The sequence below is a fragment of the Chelonia mydas genome, chromosome 1, assembly GCF_015237465.2.
Source record: "Chelonia mydas isolate rCheMyd1 chromosome 1, rCheMyd1.pri.v2, whole genome shotgun sequence".
NCBI lineage: Eukaryota > Metazoa > Chordata > Testudines > Cheloniidae > Chelonia > Chelonia mydas.
In genome coordinates, this window is record NC_057849.1 from 226,620,850 (window position 1) to 226,638,467 (window position 17,618).

Consider the following 17,618-nt stretch of genomic DNA (forward strand, 5'->3'; position numbering starts at 1 on the left):
GTTTCCCTCAGCTCAGTAAAGGTGCATCTTACGGCTATCGCTGCCTTCCACCAAAAAATTGGTGACACTACAATCTTTGCTCACCCTATCACAAAGCAATTCTTTAAGGGTATCCAAACTCTCTGTCTGGACGTGAGACCACCCAAGCAACCATGGGACTTAAGCTTGGTCCTAACAAAAAGCTTGGTCCTGATGCATAAACCGTTCAAATCTTTAGCAACCTGCTCCCTACTACAGCTGTCCATGAAAGTGGCATTTCTGATAGCAATCACATCGTCTAGATGTGTGGAAGAAATCAGGGCACTGATGGCAGACCTACCATATACTATCTTTTTTAAAGATAGAGTCACTTTGCCAACCCATCCGAAATTCCTTCCCAAAATACATTCATCCTTCACATCAATCAACCAGTCAACTACCAACTTTCTTTCCTAAACCACACGCCAACACTTTTGAAGCCACAATGCACACATTGATGTTAGGAGAGTATTGTCTTTTTACCTCGATAGGACCAAGCCATTTAGAGTCTCACAGAAACTTTTTATCTCTATTGCAGAATGCTCTAAGGATAACTCTGTATCCACTCAAAGAACATCTAAATGGATATCTGGATGCATTCAACTGTGTCATCAATTAAGAGGCACACAACCTCCAATGGGAATCAAGATGCATTCTACCAGATCAATATTGACATCAGTGGCATTTCTAAGCAATGTTCCTCTTATAGACATTTGCAAAGCCGCCGCCTGGGCCTCTGAACATACCTTTGCTAAACATTATGCTGTTATGCAAGGTCCTCAGGTGGATACTCGACTTGGCTGAGCTGTACTATCAACGGCTATTTTACCAACTCCGAAGCCACTACCATCCTAGGCGGGCACTGCTCTTCAGTCACCTAGAGTGGAGCACCTACAGGGACATCTCTCTCTCTTGAAGAGACAGTTACTCACCTTGTACAGTAACTTAGGTTCTTCGAGATGAGTGTCCCTGTGGGTGCTCCACTGCCCACCCTCCTCCCCTCTACTTTGGAGTTTGGAGTAGGCTCTGGGGTAGAGAAGGAACTGAGGAGTCTAGGTCATGCGTGCACTATTGAGGTGCCAACGGCGTGCAAAATAGGCACCATGTGTGCACGACCTATATGGACATGCTGCAAAACTCTCCGAGCAAAGGCACAGGGACATACCTTCACCTGGAGTGGAGCATTCACAGGGACAACTCTTGAAGAACCTCAGTTACTGCACAAGGTGAGTAACTTTCTCCTCTCTGGAGCTTCACTTTTAAATCCTTCTTTACTTCTGATGTAAATCACTTTCAGCAATAAAAGTGTGGAGGTACCAATTTTGTGTGGTAGGTAGGTAACTTTGGGATTAAAATGGGTGCCTTCCCGTCACATGAGGGACATCTGAGAGGTACTGTATAATGCAAAGCATTCTCTGAGTACCATACTGTACATTATACTGTAAAACGAATCCTACATTTACCTAGTAGCTTTGCTCCAAAAGCATGATATAATTTAACCTCCACCCCTTCCCCCCCTCATTCCCTCTCCCTTTTGGGATGACAGGGTAAGGACTCTGCAATGGGATCCTCATGGAGATTTCCTTTCATAGATTCCCTCTCCTGCAGGTTTGACTGTGGGAGCAGATGATCCAGGCTCTGACAGACAGTTGCCTTAGAAATTATTCTACAGATTCTGACCCAGCTCTTTTACCGTCAAGTGTAAAGTTAACTAACCTCCCAGAGAATGAAGGGGAAACAACAGTGGGAGTAGTCCACTGAAAGGAAGCAGGAGGAAGGGAGAGGAGGAGAGGAAGGGAGGCAGAAAATGGGAGGAGGGAATTTAAGGCTGCTTTCTTCCAGAGAAACAAGGGATTGTGATTAATTAGCAAAAACTAATTAAATAGAGAATGAAGGCTCATGCTCAAAATGAAAGATTAATCCCTTTTTATATCATGGAAAACATAATGAATAGGTTAAACATGTGGGGCCTGATTTTCCTCTCACTTCCACATGGAATCTGAATGAGTTTAGTTCATAAACTCTTGGTTTATACTGGTGAAAGGGAACAGAATCAAACCTATAATTAGAAAATGCTGCATTTTGACCAACCAAATACTTGTAGACTTGTATTAAAACTACATGCAATGTAAATCAGAAAATGTTGTGAAGCAAAACTAAATGTGGGATAGCTGTAGCTTAACTTACAGGAGTTTTCCACAGGAGGGCACTGCAGCTGCTGTTTTTCCAGAGAAAATTTTGTAAGAGGGAGCTTAGGGCTGGTTTCTGCCTTGATTTAAAGCCCACACAATCTCAGTGAACCCAGTAGGCTGTAAGTCAGGACAGAATTTGGTCTTTAGCACTCGATCCTGCAAATACACACCTGAGTACTTTCTTGCATAAGTGTTTGCAGGGTCAAGCCCTTAGTTAGGGGAAGAGCCTGGGAAAACAGGAATTTAGAATCTGTTGGATCCATTGAGAAAAATAAAATTTGTTAATTGTTAACTGTGAAAATGACTTGGTCTGTGATTTTGATGTAAGTAAATGGGTGAAAGTTTGGCCATTCTTTTTCTAAAAGACCTCACATGTTAAAAGTTCATTGACAATGATCATATAAATGCAAAGGGCTAGATCCTCATTTATGGCTGAGGAGCACTCAGTGCAGCTGTGCATTGAGGTGCAGAGATGTCCTTTGTGCTCACCTGATTCTAGGACTCCTGTGTGTGTCAGTCTTGTTCCCTGGCCCAGCCACGTATCAGTATCAGCTGCCAATGGTCCCAATGGGCTGTTATAACAGCTGGGGATTGCTTAGGCACTGGGAAGCTATGCTATTGTCCTCCAGCCACGTCCTCCACATTGTCAGCCATAGCGTGCAAGGTGTAGGAGCTACAATGTCTCTACATTGCTCAAGAATCCACTTGCACGGGGAGATCATCTGGGAGCTTGATCCACCAGATTCACTGCTACTTTGTGCCAGTGGAGCAGTGCAATGCAGCCAGGCCCAGAGCCCTGTGCAGGATCAGTGTGGAGGCCCATTCCTGCAGTCTTTACTCATTCCATACTTAGGTAAAATTCTCACTGATATCAATAATTGGGCCATTGTTGGTCTACAACAGTAATGTAATGCATTTGCCTTATGTCTAATCCTTTTGCTAATATTGTTTATTTTTAGATGGAATGATAGCCAAGACAGCCAAACCATGACATTACGTCAGCTGGAGTCCCTCTTAAAGGAAAAGGTACCGTAGGGGTGGATAGTACCAGAAACTGATTTCTAAAATGGTTATTTACTTTATAAGTTAAGTTCTGGCATTACATAAATGGTACTGGTACTCTCAGTTCTAGATGTTGCTGGCTTGAATAACAGGGCTGGATTCATTTAAGGGGCCTGATTCTTCACCTTAGTGCATCTTGGGTAATCAGTAAAATTTGTGCAGAGTTGTAAAAAAAAAAAAAAAAAAAGATACCAAGTCAGAAAAACAGCATTTTAGGCCATTCACTTTGCATGAAAGTAAACAGCGACACAAGGGGACAGGCTGTGAACTATCCAGCCTAAGATCTCTGGACACCATGTTGTGTGGAAAAAACTCTAGTACCTTCTTCTGATGATTTAGGTAATAGTGGAATGGCTATGTGTAAGATAGATTTTTCTCTGATGGAGTAAAAAATATCCAACATCAATGTAGTAATCTTTTATTATACTTGGACGTCAGTTAAGCCAACCAGAGATACCATATCATAGAAAATATTTGCCATGGCACAGAGCTCACCAGAAGAATGTTCTATGCCCTCTGGAGCATTATGTATCATGTCCCACCTCACCCCAAGATTTTCATGTAAGCAAAAAAGCATCCTAGGACATAACCTCGTGCAAATCCTGCTCCCTACACTGATTGGCACAGGCTTGGCACATATATTGGGAGGAGACAATAAAATCCTTCCTATTTTACAGCTTCTGTTGCAACCTCAAGGCTGCAGTAACATCCTCAGCCCATGTACCCCTCTTATATGGTGGACATCTGAATATATCTTTTCTCTAGTCTGAGTAAAATATTAACATATCGCAGAGCTGTTAGGACAGATTGTACCCAAGACAATCTTTCCTCACTGCAGAAAAGCCTATCAATCATAGCTGAATATAGTTATTATTAATGTCATAGCTTTTATTCATTTGGCTATATGCAACTAACTGGAGAGTAACATTTACATTTTCATGTTGAGTATGTCATATCACAAAAGAATCAGCTTAGATATCTTCTTATTATGGAATTTATTAATTGAAAATATCCCCCAAAGTCCTAATTAGGGTTCTGGTACACTTAATTTCCCAGGTTCTGTGTTATTTTTTTAAGGAATTCTGAAACAGAGGTGATATGTATATTCAAGTACATTAATAGAAACTGCTATCAATTTAAAAGTAAGGTTACTGCTACATATATATTCCAGGAAAATTTTAGTTAAAACCACCAAGCATTTCAATGTATGGAAATTAACCAGCGAAATAAATAAATGTTCAGATACACTTAGTATTCATACAATCTCTTAAATAAATATTCACCTATAAAATGGCACGTTGATTATTCCCAAACCAAACTTTACTCTGCTCCTCCATATATGCCCTTCATCCATTTAACAGGGACACATTTGTATCAATTACTGTGATTGTGTGGGAAATTGTGCACACACATTTCTAAAAATTGGGTCTTAATGCCATTTTTTCTTTAACTGTAAAAGAGAGGATAATAATTCTCACCTCACAAGGGTTGAACTCATTCATGCTTGTAAAACAGTTTGAGATATTCAGATGGAAGGTTCTAAAGAAGTGAAGAGTGTTGTTATAATGAAATACATGCAGCTACAGTGCAAGAGGATGGACTACATGACCCACTTGATGTCCCGTCTAGTCCAAGTGATTTTGTGACATAACAATCACCGCTTTTATTTTCCATAAGTAAGCCTAGCCACCTTCATAACAATTCTTAAATATTTAGAAATGCAAAGAAAAGCTAGGAAAAGATTTGGAATATTTCAAATGCAAGATCAAAGCTATGAAGCTACATCTGAACATGGGATTATTTTCTTTCTAGCCACTTGCAATAGCAGTTTTCCAGTAGACCACTATCAGAAGAGCTGGTGAAAACATGGGAGGGAAGTAATACTGTATGGGGAGAATGGCCATTACATTCTGGATTTTTTGTGGCACATCCTAAATACAGCACTCAGTGCAAGAAGCTGGCCAGATGCTAAGCAGATGTATATAAAGATGAACAAAATGAATCATCTCCGTCTACTTAGTGAGTGGCTTAAGAGCCAGTCTGAAGAAGTTAAGACAGCCCAATGGCTGGAGGAGCCTGTGTAGTCCTTTCTGTACTCCCCTCACTATGGGAAGGGGAAGACTAGAGGGTGCACTGCCTGCATGCTACTGCACTGAGTGCTCCAGCAGAGCAGGGCTCTGTGCCCCACAGGGGTGCTCATCCCCGTACCCAAATCCTGAGAATACAGAGGGTCAAAGCACTGCTCAAAGGGAAAGTGGTCCCTTTGCACAATGGAAGTTCAGTGGGTTTGCTGCTAAGAGAGCCTCCATAGTCTTGGAGACAGGGGCAGGATTTTCTCCTTGATTACTTTATACAAAAGCACAAAAAAGCAAGGAAGGAAATATTGATTCAAACAGTGAAGTGTCTCCAAACATTAAAAAAAATGTTAGATTCAGGTAAGACTGGCCACCTGAAACAGCTTTTAACAAAAGCAGCAAAAATACTCACCTGAGGAGTGTGGTGTTTAGATGTTGCTTGTAATTATTAGATTTGGGAGCACTGGCTGTTGGGAGTCTGAAAGGACAAGAAACAGGAAGGAGCGGGGAGGAGTTGAGAGGCTGGGAGAAAGCTACAGAGGGTGCAGCAGCAGCTTGGTAAAGAGGTTTCCACTTTGAAAATAAAGTCCTGTTGAAGCTTGTTAGTACCTTGCCTGGTTGATACAACATTTTGGCAATGAGGATGGATCTTCTGCCTCTGAACCCACCTGCACCCTTTCTGCAAAGCCCAGGTGAGCCTCCAATTGCTTTTACTACCTGGATCCATATGTCTGAGACTGATCTGCTTGCAATCAGTGCTACAGAGATTTCTGAAGTAAGAAAGCGTGCTCTGCTAATCCATTGCCTTGGAGCAGAAGGGCAGCGTATATTTTACACTTTTCCCCTTGCAGATGATAAATATGAGACTGCATTCACTGCATTAAAGAATTTTTTTGTGCCAAAAGTGAATGTAGTAGCTAATCACTACAGATTTCGCCAGAGTGAGCAGAAACCAGGGGAAACTATAATGCAGCATATTGCTTCACTGAGGAGTCTGATTATAATTTGTGACTTTGGGAATGTGGCAGATGAGATGATTAGAGACCAGCTCATTGAGAAAACAACCATGCTTCATGTAAGACAACGCTTACTTTTAGAACCACAACTTACACTACAAAAACAATAACCATTGCTACTCAGATTGAGTCAGCTACAACTGAAGCCAAAATAAGGAGCATAGATACAGGAGGCACAGTCCAGGCTGTGACTCCTTTGCAGAAAAGTTCACTACCACTGCAGACACACAAATGCAAGAGGAAAACTAATGAAAAACCACCGAATCAGCAAATTCAAAATACAGTAAAAGCATGTTTTCGCTGTGGATCCCCACAACACCTTGTAAGCTATACAGGATGTCCGGCAAAAGTAGCTCAGTGCAATCATTGCAAAAAGATTGGGCATTTTGCTAAAGTGTGACGCAGTAGCCAGTTCAATCAACAGGTGCATGCAGTTACAATACCAGATGTTACTGTGCTGAGCGTGGACAAAATCACTACTGCACATATTCCAGAACAGATAAAGTACACTGTAAACGTTTCTGCCATACCCTCAGGCAAACCACACTCTATTCAGCTAATGTTGGACACTGGCTCAGCAGTATCTATACTACCTGATTCCATCTATCTGCATTACTTTAAACATGTGCCTCTTACTGAACCCAAACTTCACTTGGCGTGCTATTTGAAAAACCATTTTTCAGTACATGGCTCCCTGCCAGTAAGAGTTACTTTTGGCGATTGCTGTGTAACTGCAGAGTTCTACATTGTCCACAAAGGCACTCCTATCCTTGGCAGAGGTTTATTGGCTGCTTTAAATCTCAGGGTAGTTAATGGACGAGTTGATCTTCCTCAGCAAAGCACTCTTGCGGTACCCTCACCAGTTTTAGCTGGGATCCAACACCAGGTTGAGGAGAAACTCGGCTGTGCTTATGGGTTTCTGCATAAAGTTAAAATGCAGAATAATGTGATGCCTGTATGACAGAAGTTACGGCACTTACCATTTTCAGTCAGGGAAGCTGTTTCAGAGGAACTTAGCAGACTTTATTGAAAGGACATTATTGAAGAGATCAACTCCTCAGAATGAGTTTCACCTATAGTAGTGACGCAGAAGAAGGGTGGAGGCATTCGCCTTTGTGTGGACTTAAGGGAGCCAAATAAAGCAATTGTGATTGACAGTCATCCTCTTCCTCACATAGAAGAAATATTTGCAGAACTCCGTGGAGCAAAGATGTTTTCCACTCTTGATTTGCAGAGCGCATACCACCAGGTTATGTTGCATGAAGATAGCAGAGACTTCACAGCATTTATTACACATGAGGGACTATTTTGTTTTAAATATGTTCCATACTGTCTCGCATCTGCCCCAAGTGCCTTTTAAAAAATAATGTCATTGATTCTGAAGAATCAACATGGAGTTCAGTGCTATCTGGATGATATTATCATGTTTGGAAATACTTCTGAGGAGCATGACAATAACCTACAGCCTGTACTAAACTGCATCAGCACACCAGGCATCCAGCTCAATAGGTCCAAATGCAAATTTAGACAAACTGAACTATCCTTTCTGGGGCATACAATTTCACAGGCTGGACTAAAACCTGATCCAGATCATATCCTGGCAATTTCAAATGCTCTTCCTCCAACAGATTTGCAAACCTTACGTTCCTTCTTGGGTCTTATCTCCTGTTATGCAAAATTCATTCCCAATTATGCTTCTGTCATTGAACTGTTACGGGAATTACTACGGAGAAGTTCAACCTTAGTGTGGACAACGGATGCACCAGAAAGACTTGATTGTACATAGTGCAATACTTGCACTATTCAGTCCTGCATTGCCCACAATTGTAACTACTAATGCTTCTGATTATGGACTTGGGGCTGTTCTCCCACAACTGCATGAGGACAACACAGAGAGGACTGTTGCATTTGCTTCAAGGACACTAAGTAATTCTGAGAGAAAATATTCTACAGTCAAAAAAGAAGCACTTGCTTGTGTCTGGGCTACTGGAAAATGGAGAACTTACCTGTTGGGCCGCACGTTCAAGTTGCGCACAGACCACAGCCCTTTGACGACGTTGCTCACCACGAAAGGACTGGGAAGAGCAGGATATTGTATTGCTCGATGGTCTGCAAGACTACTCTCTTTCAATTATGAACTGGAATATAAGCCTGGAAACCAAAATATGGTCGCTGATTGCCTTTCTCGCCTGCCTTTGCCTTCACCAGATGGTCCACCGGAGGATGAGGATGTAGTGGTTGCACTTATTACAAGCACTCTCACTGCAGTTACAAGAGAACAATTTCAAGCTGCTTGTTCAGTGTGTCCAATTCAACAAAAACTATGGGAATTTCTGACAAAGAGATGACCCAGTCACCCTAAAAACCTTGACCCAGTTTTGCTGCCTTATTTTAGAGTTTGGGGTGAACTTTCTTTGTTTGATGACTGTTTGCGACGAGGTACACACCCGCTCCTTGTGCCAGAAGAATTACAGTCAAAACTCATACACCTGGCACACGATACTCATCAAGGAATTGTCCGAACCAAACAATGACTACGGGATCTGTATTGGTGGCCAGGGATGGACTCTTAACCTGAAACACTCATAAAATCCTGTGTCACTTGCCAAATGCATGATAAGACAGCAGTGACATTTACCCCTCCATTAGAGCCTGTTTCTCTTCCTGAATCTGCATGGGAAAAAGTGGCGATTGACATTGTAGGACCCTTTGATACTGCTCCAATTGACTGCCGTTATGCCATCACTTTAATAGACTATTTCAGTAAATGGCCTGAGGTAGCGTTTACATCGCAAATCTCTTCTGCTACAGTAATTAAGCTCCTCTCTTCAGTTTTTAGCAAGGAAGGTAACCCCAAAGAACTGGTTTCAGATAATGGTAGTCAATTTACTTCCCTGGAAATTGAAACTTTTCGAGCACAGAGGAACATTTTACACAGAAGGTCATCCCAATATTACCCTCAAGCCAATGGGGAAATTGAATGGTTTAACAGAAGTTTGAAAGAGTTTGCAAATGGCTAAACTGGAAGGGCGATTGTGGATACCCTTCACTACTGATTTCTTGCAAGCATACCGGGCTACACAACATGCCACAATGCAAAGATCACCCGCAGAGTTACTGCATGGGAAACAGATGAATACTAAACTGAACATTGCTGGATTGTTAAAGGCAGAATCTGATGCCCCAAACGAGGATGATGTGAGAAAAACAGTTGAACAGAACCAAGCAAAGTCTAAGGCTTTCACAGACAAGCGGCGGGGTGCTAAGGAACCAAAGTTTGAGTTTGGTTCCTTTGTTAGAATATGAAAACCTGGAATTTTACGCAAAGGGGACCATAAATTCACAGCTCCTCTTAAAATCATAGAGAAGAAGGGATCTTACACCTATCGACTTTCTGATGGGCGGGTATGGAATGCTTCTTATCTTGCACCTGCATATGCACCAAGAGGAGATTATGCCAACACCCAGTCTGCATTGGATGACTTCACCATAGTACCAACACAACAAGACATTGCACTGGAACTGGGGCTTGAGAGATGGCCTGTCAAACCCAGATGACCACCTGTGTGGACTAGAGACTATGTTATGTAGTATCTACAGTGTTTTCAGTGTAATATTTCTGCCAACAGTATAGTGTCTTGTTTCATATTTGTTCCTGTGGTTAGAACAATAATGTTTATTTTAATTGGGAGAGTTTCTTAAAAGAGGAGGGAATGTGGTATTTAGATGTTCCTTGTAATTATTAGAATTGGGAGCACTGGCTGTTGGGAGTCTGAAAGGACAGGAAACAGGAAGGAGGGGGGAAGAGTTGAGAGGCTGAGAGAAAGCTACAGAGGGTGCAGCAGCAGCTTGGTAAATAGGTTTCCACTTTGAAAATAAAGTCCTGTTGAAGCTTGTTAGTACCTTGCCTGGTTGATCCAACAAGGAATTATCGGCTATGGGGTTGAAACCACCTCGGCAAAGAAGAAAAAGAAGAGAACCAACCACTAGGAAAAGCAAATTTGTAAGAAGGCTTGTGAGGATACAATGATGGCTCCATAATGCACTTATGCATCAGGGTTTACATTTCGGCATTTCACTTCTAGCTGTTGTATGGAGATGTTTGTGCATAAGTATTCATACTAACTAATCCTTAGTTCTGGACCTAAACTGCTAGTGTCTCTTTAAAGGTAATCAACATACTGAGCCTGTTTCTCATTTACACTAAGCCGCCTTTACACTCCCGTAAAATGTAGTGGTGTAAAAAGGCCTTAAAGTGCGCATAAATATATTACACCAATTTTAAGGGCCTCTAAATAGCTAGAATGTATAAAGGGCCTTAGTGTAAATGAGAATTAGGCCCAGTATCTCTTCCTCACTCCCCACTTTCCTACTTCCCTTCCCCCACAAATTTTTGATTTTATGTTTATGAGGCTCTGAAAATAGTCTAATTCTTTTCTATCTGATTTGGCCTATCTCTACCAGCTGGTAAATAGGAAATGTTCACCGTAGGAAGCCAATACTCTGCAGAGTGTAAACAGATGGAATCAATATAAAGTGACAAGTTAGACTGTGCTACTGAGAATACAGAGCCAAAACTAAGAGCATAACAGTCACGATACTTATTTTGTTCCAATTCATTTGGTACTGAATAGCACTTCATATATGCACAGCTGTGTCCTTCCGTTTTTTACTTTCTTTCTTCTGGTTTGATGATGACAATTTCAAAGAAAAACTTTAATTAAAGATTTTACACAAAATGGCCCCAAGTAGAATATATGGAAAATGAGCATTGATGTGTTTATTGCACAAGGAATATTTTTTCATGCATTTATTTTTCCTTTTTCTTTAAACAAAGCAAAAAAAAAAGTATGCATGAAATGTGCTGGATTGACGGCCTTGCAGGCTGAAGTTTTCTGTTTGTCTGCAGTACAGGCACCAGATTGAGCTCTGGCTGTGAAAGCTTGCTCACCCTGCCTTTCCTGTATACCTGGTACCCTGCTCTGGAGAAGCCACCCGTTAGGGATGAGAAGGTGGTTCATTCTCCAAGCCCATTCCAGGGTAGAATGTGAGAATTTCTGCCTGTGTATGCAGGCTGAGGGAAAGAGGATGCCAGGAGCCAGGATTGCTTCAGTCCAGCAATGGTAGCTTCCCCAGAAGGGCTATGGAAATGGACGGGTTATGGCCTTTCTCCCTTTCTTGCCCTGTACAGACCAGCAGACTTTGCCTTTTGTGAAGGAAAGCACATCTTGCACCCTGTAAACGTATGATGCACAAGCTGTGCTTCTCTGGTGACTGCTGCAGAGGCAGTGTACTTCCAAGCTATTCCCTGCTGCAGGCCGTGCCTTAAAGGCACAAGTGACTTCTCATTCTTTTGCCCCCAGGAATGACAACGTGGCGGTGGGATGTTTGACACGTTTTCACTAAAATGAGAGAGGCGGAATGTTCTGCTGGTTTGAACAGTGGGCTGGCAGTCAGGAGACTTGGATTTAAATCCCAGTCCTGCCATTGCCTCGTTCCTCAGCATAGAGTTCTGTAGAATGAACAGTTGCCACCCTTAAATTTTTGCCATTTTTACTTCAAATAAATATTTCAGTACTTGCTGTACTCCCTACATTACTAGGGTGTTTGCTCTAAAGAGGAGCAGCAACTGTTAGTTTGCACTTGCAGAATTTCCTTCAGATTCTCTTACAAGCGGGGAGCAGCTTTTGCTACCTGCAGAAGCCATGGGTTTCAGACTCCTCCCTCCCTACATCCCCCAAGCTATGCAAGGGAATCTCAGCAAATCTGCACAGAGGTCTCTTGCCTCCTCACTCCAGCACTTTGCCTCCCTTGAACAACATGATCCCTCTATGAATTGTGCTACAAGGGGCTCACTTGTCCTGTGGATTCCCCTGAAACCCCTTTAAGGGTTGTTCTACACCACACAGGGGGGAAGACCGTGTAAGTTAGTATAGACAGAATCGGAGGGTTTGGGGTGGGGAGAATGCAGTGATGCAGTGCAGACCAGTGAACCCTCTCCACCTTCCTCTGCTTGCCCTGTCAAACATCCAGAAGTGAAACTTTGTGTTCTCCATGCAGAGAGGATTCCACAGAATAAGGGAGCAGGAAGGAGAATATTATGCAGGTGGTACCCCACAAGTTCAGATCCATGGGTGCAGGCTCTCTTTGGAATGCATATGTTGAGGGAAGTACAGGGATCATTAATAATTATGTTGCTAGCAAAATACAGTTAGGTGGGTAGCCTTGTATTTGGAGGTAGAGTACTTCAGTCTTTGCAGGGTAATCTGTGGTCTGCATAAAAACTGTATTTAGAACTTCCTGTGTCTGGTGCTGGATGTGATTTGCACTGAATTTTCTTTACACACCAAAGTGTAAGAAAATACTTTAAACACCTAGTACTCCTGTCAAGGTTCCTCCCCCACTCTGAACTCTAGGGTACAGATGTGGGGACCTGCATGAAAACCTCCTAAGCTTACTTTTACCAGCTTAGGTTAAAACTTCCCCAAGGTACAAATTAATTTTATCCTTTGTCCTTGGAATATCCACTGCCACCACCAAACTCTAACTGGGTTTACTGGGAAACGTAGTTTGGACTCGTCTTACCCCCCAAAATCCTCCCAACCCTTGTACCCCACTTCCTGGGAAAGGTTTGGTAAAAATCCTCACCAATTTGCATAGGTGACCCTTGGATCTGAGAACAATGAAAAAGCATTCAGTTTTCTTACAAGAAGACTTTTAATAGAAATAGAAGTAAATAGAAGTAAAGGAATCACCCCTGTAAAATCAGGACGGTAGATACCTTACAGGGTAATTAGATTCAAAACATAGAGAATCCCTCTAGGCAAAACCTTAAGTTACAAAAAAGACACACAGACAGAAATAGTCATTCTATTCAGCATAGTTCTTTTCTCAGCCATTTAAAGAAATCATAATCTAATGCATACCTAGCTAGATTACTTACTAAAAGTTCTAAGACTCCATTCCTGTTCTATCCCCGGCAAAAGCAGCATATAGACAGACACAGACCCTTTGTTTCTCTCCCTCCTCCCAGCTTTTGAAAGTATCTTGTCTCCTCATTGGTCATTTTGGTCAGGTGCCAGCGAGGTTACCTTTAGCTTCTTAACCCTTTACAGGTGAGAGGATTTTTCCTCTGGCCAGGAGGGATTTTAAAGGGGGTTACCCTTCCCTTTATATTTATGACAACTCCAATAACTGCCTTTTGATCCTGAGGGATCCACCAGTGCTACACAAACCACCTACTTGTAACACTGCTGAAATGCAGTTACTTCTGGGGTGGAACGTAGTAGCCAACTGACGCACAACAGTAGTAAGAGAGGACAATATGCCCAGACACCAAGACAAGGTCCTACTGTAATGAAAAGTGTGATTGGCTCATTAATGTCTATTGAGAACAAACAGGACTAACGTTTCTAATGTTGAAAGAAGCTTATCATGTTCAATGATCAGCTGAAATATCTTTATGTAGTTGTGACAGGATCCCTGGGATACTGGGGAACTGTTATGCTCTTATCTCTCCAGCCCAGGCTCTTTCTCCAGCCCAGGCTCTCTCTTGCAATGTTTTGCTAGTGACAAGCAGCAAACCCCCCAGGTGCTGTTATCACTCAGTACAACAGCCCCACATCCAGCTAAATTGCATGAATGCTCCCTGAGCCACTCACAAATCACACAGAGAAAGGCACCAGCAAATCTCCCAAGCCCCCAGCCTTGCAGCCCAGAACAGTAACTGTCTTGCCCTAGTCAGAAGCCTGACCTGTACATGTTCATTGCCCAATCTGCCCCTCCCTCGATGTGGAGAGGATACACGCTAGCCTTTGTAACCTGAGCTGAGATTTCCCAAGCACTTCAGCCAAAACACTCTGGTTTAGATAAAATATAAAACAGGTTTATTAACTACAGAAAGATCAATTTTAAGTGATTATAAGTGGTAGGCACAAGAAGTCAGAGATAGTTACCAAAGAAAATAAAAGGTAAGCATGCAGTCTAAATCCTAGACTTTATTAGGCTGAACAATATTTGTATCAAGCAGTTTTTCTCACCCTGCTGGATGTTGCAGGTAGGTTACAGTCCTTAATACACAGGCTTTCCCTTTAAGCCTGGGACCAGTCTCCTCAGTTCAGGTCTTTGTTTTCCCAGCATTCTTTTGCTTTCAGTGTAGGTGGGGAGGAGAAAGGTGCCCTCATGGTGCCACTGACCCTTATTTTATACTCTTAATCCATGTCCCTGGAAAGAAACTAACCCAGGCATGCCTGATTGGGCTTCCTGAGTCACAGGGCTGAGCAATTCCCATTGTGTGGTATTTCTCTTACAGAATTGTAAATCCCTTGTTTACAACTCACCTGCTGACTAATGGTGGTTTGATGGCAGCCTAGGTGTGGATCACCAGCTTTGTTGTCACTGGAGAACTAACAATGGATGACTCCCAAATTTACAACATATTTCAATAACAACCATACAGCAAAATCTCATCACTTCATAAACCCTAATGATATACATATTTTGACAAAACAGGTTTCAGCAGATCATGACCTTTAAAATGATACCTCACAAGGCATACATTGTACAAAACATATCATGATTATATGACAGTGGTGGATAGGGGGGTTCTAGGGTGCTGCTTTGAGGTACAGAGTGCCACAGTAGTAAACTGCATGGCACTCAATTTGACTTATAAGAATGTAGGGTTAAGTTCAACCTTCTGGGAAATGAATCTCTGATTCTGGGGGGATTGAAGTATTTAAAGCTTGATTCTTTGACCATACAGTGACCCTCTTTAACAAAATCTGATTACCAAAAGATATCAAATGTTAATAAATAGCCTTTCTCATGAAAACCTTGAGGTTGTGTGGGACTAGATGTGTGGGACTAGATGTGTGGAAATGTTTTCCCAGTCCAGTGAAACTGGGAAACTTCTGGATTTTTGCCAATCCTGTTTATATTAGAACTTTATTGTGTTGTCTTAACTGTTCATAGTAGCAAAAGGCAATTTTTATGAATAAAACCAGCTTTCCCTCCTCCTTGTCTCCATCCAAAACAAAAAATTGCCCCCTTCCATCATCCTGACCTGTGCACACCTGCCAAGGACCAGTCATAACCTGACTGTATGCCTCAATTCTGCTTACTTTGGATTAGATTGTGGGCCCATTACTTACCTTGGCGGGCAGGTATAACCATACATTGTGCCATTGCAGTCAAAGAAAGTACTCATGGGATTAACTGCTCAGCAGTGGGAATAAGGAGTTCACAATGGCAAAGCTCCTATTGACTTCAGTGGGAGCAGGATTTCACCCAAGGTTTTGCTACTTTATACTCCTACTAGCACTGCATAGCCTACAGGATTCTATTCTGGCTCATATACCATCATCAGAACAAGCAACTTAGTTCCAGTTGTAGAATCTATATTGTTGCTCCTGTTGTGTGAACCAGAAAGTACACAACTTGACTTTCATTTCCCAGCTTGAATTTTTAGGAACAGTAGTTAAAAAAAGCAGTATTTTTAAGAAAACTTTTCTTACTTGTAAACTGAGCAAAATTCGACATAGAAGTAATTGAAAAACAGTAAGCTTGGCACCCCACAATGTCATGTTTTAATATATGACTACATATTCAGGTTCAGAATTTGCACAGATTTTCAGCAGGGACAGAGGAAAGGGCTGCAGTTGCAAATGTCACCACCTTCACTAGCAAAACCCCATGTTTTCTTTTTTCACCCTCAAACATACCCCCTTATTTTTGGTAAATATTTGAAGTGAATAAAAAAGAGATTCACTCCACTTTATGCAGAACACTAATCATTTGTTGATTTCTAATAAACATAAATACCAATGTCAAGCAGATCTGCCACAATCATGCAGTATTTGGTTTCTGGCAAATCTCTAGGTTTCAGTCACTGGAGGAAGATGTCTTTTATCTACTGCTTAAAAGGAATGAGTTGTATTTGAAACTCATTACTTTGCCTAAAAGTTTTTTAACTTTACCAACACGATTTACTGAGGAAATTGCCTTTAAAACATTCAATAACTGCACAGTGTTCATGTCTTCGAGTCATTTTGTAACATTGTGCTCAAAAAGTTGGTTTTTTTGCATTGTTGGAAAAGGTATAAAATGCCATTTTTTATATTAGCAAAGCTGTCCAGTGCCTGTGTTTCAGGTTGCATCAGTGTTTGTTTCTTGTTAATTTGATCATTTATCATTTATAGATTTCAAAGAATTTGAAAAGCATCCTCAAGACCTGTAGACTTTTTGACTATAACCGAACAGGACAAATACAGCGGCATGAGCTAAGACGAATTCTTGAGATCAGTTGTTTCAAGATGAAGGATGCAGAGTATGAAAAGTAAGTAAGGAAATAGTCAAAGATTTCTGTGTGGTTCTTGAAATTAATAAGTTAAGGGGTCTCTGTGGCCTTCTGAACTGCATAGGCTGTCAGATTCTGGAGAGTGGCTTGGCAATAGGCTGACTTATTAGGATAAAAGCTGGCTGGCTGCCAAGAGCCTTGCTCCATATTATGGACCTATCCTTTTAATCACCCAGATGCACACTGCAGCCTCTGAAACTTCCTATACTCTGAGGGAGGTAGTAATTCCATTGTCTGGTTCCTAAAGGAATGGGTCATAGCATCTGAACTCCTCCTAGCTTCAAGCAGCTTGATTGTTGTGGGTGGGAATGGGGGTCTCACCCACACAGTCTCAAAGAGATTGGTTTCAGAGTAGCAGTCGTGTTAGTCTGTATCTGCAAAAAGAAAGGGAGTACTTGTGGCATCTTAGAGACTAAAAAATCTATTTGAGCATAAGCTTTCGTGAGCTACAGCTCACTTCATCAGATGCATGCAGTGGAAAATACAGTGGGGAGATTTTATAGACACAGAGAACATGAAACAATGGGAGTTACCATACACACTGTAACGAGAGTGATCAGGTAAGGTAAGCTATTACCAGCAGGAGAGAAAAAAAAATCAAACACTTTTTGTAATGATAATCAAGGTGGGCCATTTCCAGCAGTTGACAAGAACGTGTGAGGAACAGTGCAGGGTTGGAGGGAATAAACTAGGGGAAATAGTTTTACTTTGTGTAATGACACATCCACTCCCAGTCTTTATTCAAGCCTAATGTAATGGTGTCCAGTTTGCAAATTTAATTCCAATTCAGCAGTCTCTCATTGGAGTCTGTTTTTGAAGTTTTTTTGTTGAAGAATTGCAACTTCTGGGTCTGTAATCGAGTGACCAGAGAGACTGAAGTATTGTCCGACTGGTTTTT

The 17,618-nt window shown here is 41.7% G+C and overlaps 1 protein-coding gene across 2 annotated transcripts in view; it reads left to right on the plus strand.

Annotated features, from left to right (window-relative positions):
* The window catches only part of EFCAB6 (EF-hand calcium binding domain 6), a 153,835-nt gene that overhangs the window by 31,036 nt on the left and 105,181 nt on the right, over positions 1–17,618 (plus strand). For both annotated transcript variants that reach the window (XM_043538022.1, XM_043538023.1), the window contains 2 exons: positions 3,170–3,236; positions 16,563–16,699. In XM_043538022.1, coding sequence (XP_043393957.1) covers positions 3,170–3,236; positions 16,563–16,699 — 204 coding nt within the window. The remainder of the gene's footprint in view (positions 1–3,169; positions 3,237–16,562; positions 16,700–17,618) is intronic.